The sequence below is a fragment of the Oncorhynchus kisutch genome, unplaced genomic scaffold (genome assembly GCF_002021735.2).
Source record: "Oncorhynchus kisutch isolate 150728-3 unplaced genomic scaffold, Okis_V2 scaffold3827, whole genome shotgun sequence".
Taxonomy (NCBI): domain Eukaryota; kingdom Metazoa; phylum Chordata; class Actinopteri; order Salmoniformes; family Salmonidae; genus Oncorhynchus; species Oncorhynchus kisutch.
The window spans coordinates 298519-303834 of NW_022265772.1; the positions used below are offsets into that span (position 1 = coordinate 298519).

At 43.0% G+C, this 5316-nt stretch overlaps 1 protein-coding gene across 4 annotated transcripts; it reads right to left on the reverse strand.

Moving 5' to 3' along the window:
- Positions 1-403: 403 nt before the first annotated feature.
- LOC116371929 (uncharacterized) lies at positions 404-4382 on the reverse strand. 4 transcript variants are annotated; one of them, XM_031821072.1, is made up of 15 exons: positions 4256-4382; positions 3596-4093; positions 3198-3337; positions 3022-3093; positions 2824-2907; positions 2554-2700; positions 2384-2464; positions 2109-2258; positions 1942-1991; positions 1760-1829; positions 1581-1667; positions 1389-1487; positions 1186-1266; positions 976-1080; positions 535-790 (listed from the first exon to the last, which is right to left on the reverse strand). In XM_031821072.1, the coding sequence occupies exons 2-15, from the start codon at positions 3759-3761 to the stop codon at positions 659-661; spliced, it is 1464 nt and encodes a 487-aa protein (XP_031676932.1). In that variant the 5' UTR covers positions 3762-4093; positions 4256-4382; the 3' UTR covers positions 535-658. The 4 variants fall into 4 exon arrangements, with proteins under 4 accessions (XP_031676933.1, XP_031676932.1, XP_031676931.1 ...); XM_031821073.1 differs by lacking the exons at positions 535-790; positions 4256-4382 and adding an exon at positions 404-523 and having other exon boundaries at positions 3596-4209; XM_031821071.1 differs by lacking the exon at positions 4256-4382 and having other exon boundaries at positions 3596-4210.
- Between the last annotated feature and the right edge of the window lie 934 nt (positions 4383-5316).

Consider the following 5316-nt stretch of genomic DNA (forward strand, 5'->3'; position numbering starts at 1 on the left):
TGTGTCTCCCCTACGATGTAACTGATATCTGTAATTCGTCTGGGGTCATTTGGCTGACACCCTCCTTCATATATCACTCTGACCTTTGTATATCCAGTCATTTCTAGGCATCTATGTGTCTGCATTCCTTTAGTGTTCCCGGCTATTCCATACTCCCATGGTCTTTCTCTGCTTTCTGTCCTATACAATAGACAATGCATTTTACCAGAACAGGAAATTAACCCATACATGTATCTTTTCTTGTATTACTATAATCATGTATATGATTTTCTCCCACACATCTAAACATTGTTTTTTATTTCCATATGCAGATAATAAAGCATCATTGTTCATGTAATATTCTAATATATGCATTATACCTCCAGGAAGAGGAAATGGTCATAAAATCAAATAGATGAAAAGACAGAAACAAAATGTTTTTGAACTACAACTTATTTTATTTTACAAATGTCAAATTCAGTGCAAAGTAATGTAGTGCATTGGTGTCTAGATCCCTGTTGGGTGGCAAAGTGTCACAATAATCCTTTGGGGAGAGAAAACAAGAGAATACATTAAATTAATGGGTGTTAACTAATCAGGGTTCAACAAAGCACTTCAAGTCCTCAATTCCTTCAAAAGAGAGAGAGAAGGAGAAAGGAGTATGGTCCCTGCAGTAGGACTACATGCTGGCCATGAGGTTCTCCAAGTGGTACTCCAGGAGGCTGGAGAGCTCAGAGACCAGAGACTCAGAGTTAAAATACCAGGCCAGCTGCTGGCCAAACATGTCATCTAGCAGAGCCATCAGTCCGCCCTGAAGAGAACACCACACAACACATAGGAAATGGCTCTGAGTTACTAGCTTATCAAGAGGAGAGAGACAATTAGAAATACTCCCCCTAAAATGGCATTGAAACCTGGTTAACCATGAATAAGGAAGTCAAAAGGAAGTACACTAAGAATATGGAAGTAAACAGGAAGTAACCTCTTGACTCTTACATTGAGCAGCAGTAGGATTCTATCAGCCTCTGGCTCCATGTTGGCAGCAGTGGGCAGGAAGGAGTACAGGAGAGCATACAGACGCTCCACGAACCCACCAGGGTGCAAAAGGAAACAAAGGAGGAGAAAAGAGGAGAGAAGAGATGAGGAATTTAAGTGAAACTGCTAATAGAGCGATATCAAAACATGTTCCAGTGAGATGCTACTTACCACCATCAGGGACTTCTGAGCTGTCATCATCCCAAACTGCACCAGCTCAAAGAGGACATCTATCATGTTCACATGATGGATCTAGGACAAGAAAACACGTTTGGAGAAAATAGGAATGATTTCATAAATATCAGCTACTGTGATGTATGAAAGACATGCATGTGGAAGAACTCAGTGAGACTTGAAAGAGTTAATGAACTCACCTTTGCCTCAGCCAGCTCCCTCTCAATGTCATTCCGCTTGGAGGGGTCACTCAGGTAGTCCACAAAGTCATTATAGGTACGGATGAATTTGGCCTCGTCCTATGACAAAGAAAAGAGCATCTTAGTGAACAGAACACATTTCCCCTCAGGGACGCTCTCTTTCCCTTGAAAGAGAATGAGTAAGTGAGTTACCATATGGTTGGCCTGAACAAGGCCGCCCAGGAGGACCTTTCCCGCCACAAACAGATGGTTCCTGCTCAGGGTGGAACCAAGCAGGGTCTAGGGAAGAGGGAAGAGTTAGGGTGAGACATCTTCCTCTTGGAGACAGAACAAGAAGTCACAGAGACAAAAAGAACAGTGGGTCTACTCACAGTGAAGGCCTGGCGCAAGGAGTCGAGCCTCAGGGCGATGTCCTCCACTCTCTTGGTGGTAAGGTAGAGGCTGTGAAAGGGAGGGAATGAAGCATGTCAACCATTAGAGTCAATAACAGCATTATGACCACTATCCTTCAGCATTTGACAAGCTCAGACTACAGACATTTAGAGGAACTCACTTTAGCAGAGGAACCTCCCTCTCCTCAGGCAGCAGGTCCTCCTCCCAGCCCTACGACAACAAAACAAGCATTCAAAATCAGTGACCAGTGCAATGACATAACAAACAATCGGTTAATGGAAGGATCTTAATGCTCCTAGTCAATAGTATGTGTGTGTAACATCTGACCTCATAGCAGTTGTGGCCCTCAGGCTCTGGGTCAGTGAACTGCTGAATGGTGGGAGTAGAGAAGGAGGCAGCCTCCGACCACGCCGAAGAGGATAGAAGCCCGTCCAGCCCCATGTGGAGAGTGGCGTACACCACTGAGACATCAGTCTGCTGCTCAAAACACACACAGCACACCGGTTTACCACACACACACACGTTATTAGAAAACACACCAAATCGAATGCAAAAATGCCCAGTAATGTCTAGTCTATATACATAGGAAATCGTTTATTTACCTGGTAGCAGCCAAGCGTCACGTCCACAGACGTCTCGTGGCGGAGGTGAGACGCATAGTGGGTCACCCTGCCAGCCACACGCTGACAAAGAGAGAATACATATTAAGGCCAAATGGAATAAGTGAAGAAAAGCCTAATCTACTACTGTTTCAGTAGTATTTACGTCTTACCTGGATCCAAGTGATGGACTGCACTTTGGTGGCACAGTAGGGGATGCCCTCTGGACTAAGCCTGGCTGTCTCCTTGGAGATGGCCCACACCAGTTGAGTCTCCAGGCCTCTCACCCTACTCACGTGGTGCATCCTCACCACCACCTGCTGTTGAGATAAACAACAAGACAACATCAACAAAACCACTTCGGCAATTGCTGTGACACATTTCCATCAAGATCAAATGACTGACAATATAGATTATGATTAGGTTGTTACAAAGACACATACCTGGGATCCCCCACGCATGTAGGTGATGATGGGGCTGATGAACTGGAAAGTTCTCCAAGCTTTAACCACCGGACCGGCATTGTTCTGCACATTACAATACATTCATGTTGGAAACAGTAAACATTGTAACAGTGATGTGACTGTGTGTGTGTGTGTGTGTGTGTGTGTGTGTGTGTGGGGGGGGGGGGGGTCTCTTACCCTGATCACAACAGGCCCACAGTACTGGGGGCTGAACCTAATCGGAATCAACTGCCAATTGCCAGTGGCCTCCTAAAGCAGAAAGCAGACAAGAGATTTGTTTCATGTTAAAGAGACAACTTGAATATCTGGGATATTTTTCAAACATAAAACCCCAAACTTTCAGAAAATTGTACCTCAAGGATAGTCTGCACATCTGGCACATCCTCAAGGATGATAGCAGCATTCTGGACATCAAGGAGGACTGGCAGCTGTGGAACATCTGGCACATCATCCAATGGCACATCCAACTGGACCTCATCCAGGACAGTTGTTTCTAAAATGAGGAACATTGGAATATAAAATAAACTATTGTTAGGACATTAAAAAAATAGCAAGATTGCTAATGTTAGCTAGCTAGGTAGCAAAAGTTGATTGCTTAGCAACAGTTACTAAAGTTCATGTTAGCTAGCAAGCTACAACATCTCGAGCACAAGCATTTTTGCCATGTCTGAATGATAGAAATACACAACATTTCGCAAATTATAATGGCATTGTTAAATGTAGTCAAAGAAGAGTTGTAAACTCCACATACCCTCTTCGAAGTCGCTGTCGCTGTCCACCTGTCGACGATCACGAACCCTGCAAAACAAAAAAAGACAAGAAAAACAAGCCACAAATGAATTTGAACAACCTGTCGACGCAGTAGGCCGCCGACGTCCACGCACTCTCTCCGCCAGTCTTGAAAAGCACCCAGGCATTTTCCAGTCGATTGTTCTCAGGTCTCAAAAATCAAACAAGTTTGTTGTCAGCAGCAACATTTTTGTTTTCGCACAGAAAACGTTCCATAGAACGTCGGTTAGATGTCTCTTGGCAACACACGTTCGAAAATGATTGTTTACAAAATTGACAACTGTGTTGCCATAGAAATTAGTTTGGAATTCTGATTCCCTTTAGAATCCGTTAAAATGGCTTGTCATCATTCTAGTGACTTCGACGTGCTCCTTCGTAGCTCAGTTGATAAGAGCATGACGTGTTGCAAACATTGCTAAGATAGATAATGATTTCAGGGATTTTTGTGATGATGAGTTATCTGAAATTGAGATAAAAGACTGTATTAAAAGCCTTAAGGACAATAGGTCCCCTGGAAATGATGGTTTAATAAGCGAGTTTTATAAAGCATTCAATGATAAATTGATTCCTTTCATTCTTGCTCAATTTATGTTTCACGAATCAATAGAAAATGGGGAGTTACCGGCTTCCTTAAAACAAGGTGTAATTACTTTGATTCCCAAACTTAATAAGGATACTCTTTATATAGACAACTGGAGACCCATTAGCCTGTTGAATAATGATGGGAAATTATCACGTTAGATATTTTCGCCACAGCTCTTTTTCAGAGCATATCTGATTGGTCAAAAGAGCAATTACTTTTAGAATAACTGTCTTCAAAGTAATGACTCGGGACGTCGGGGTGAATATGAACGCTTCTTTTAGTAATATTACTTGTTCACGTTACATTTAAGAACTTTAGATTCTACAAAGCAATTCAGGTAAAATGCTAGCGGAAAGGTCAGCCTAATCACTTTGCACCTGCACATAACTGGCGCGTTCTCGCTCTCATTCCTGTCGCAAGGCATTCTGGAACTTGCAGTCAAAAGCGTAATTCAATACTAACCAATACAATTACATATGTAAATAACTGTAAAGAAATATCTTTAATTACAGCTCAATGAATTAACTTAAACATGAACACATTAAAGTTACAACAATTACTCAAAACAATGACTGAATTGGGCTGCCTGTCTCAACGAAGCCATAGAAACCTGGACATGCTCCAACTGAAATGTTCCCTCCTGTCAGCACTGATGTTGAATGGCATTAAATACACTTTTTTTGTTCTCTCCCATCCCCTGTAGGTTTGTTATACATGAGTGGAAATTAAACTCCAGCACACTGGTAGCACTAAAGACGTGTGAGTATAACTTTTCCAGGTGAGTTGAACCTGCCTGTGGGTGCAGTGGGGATATTCCTGGGAGGTCTACTGATGAAGAGGTATAAGCTTGGCGTTGTGTCTGGAGCCCAGCTGTCTTTCGTCACCTCCTTCATGGCCTACCTCCTCCTCCCTCTGCAGTCTGGCACTAAGTGTGACAACGTTCAGGTGGCTGGTCTGACCGTGTCCTACAACGGGTAAATATGACATCTGATTGGTTGGTTGGTGGGTTGATAAAAACAAAAGTTTTGATCAGTGGAATATGAGGGAGAGCTAGACCAAAACACACATGGGCTTGTGCCGGGGCTCCCTCTTGTGGGAAT

What these genes read in the sequence shown, in the direction of transcription:
- LOC116371929 (XM_031821072.1), bottom strand. Translation starts at nt 3,761, where the DNA reads ATGCCTGGGTGCTTTTCAAGACTGGCGGAGAGAGTGCGTGGACGTCGG. An exon ending in CGACAGCGACTTCGAAGAGG is followed by an intron (nt 3,338 to 3,595) that starts GTATGTGGAGTT and finishes TCCTCATTTTAG; the next exon opens with AAACAACTGTCCTGGATGAG. An exon ending in GAATCCTACTGCTGCTCAAT is followed by an intron (nt 791 to 975) that starts GTAAGAGTCAAG and finishes TGTTCTCTTCAG; the next exon opens with GGCGGACTGATGGCTCTGCT.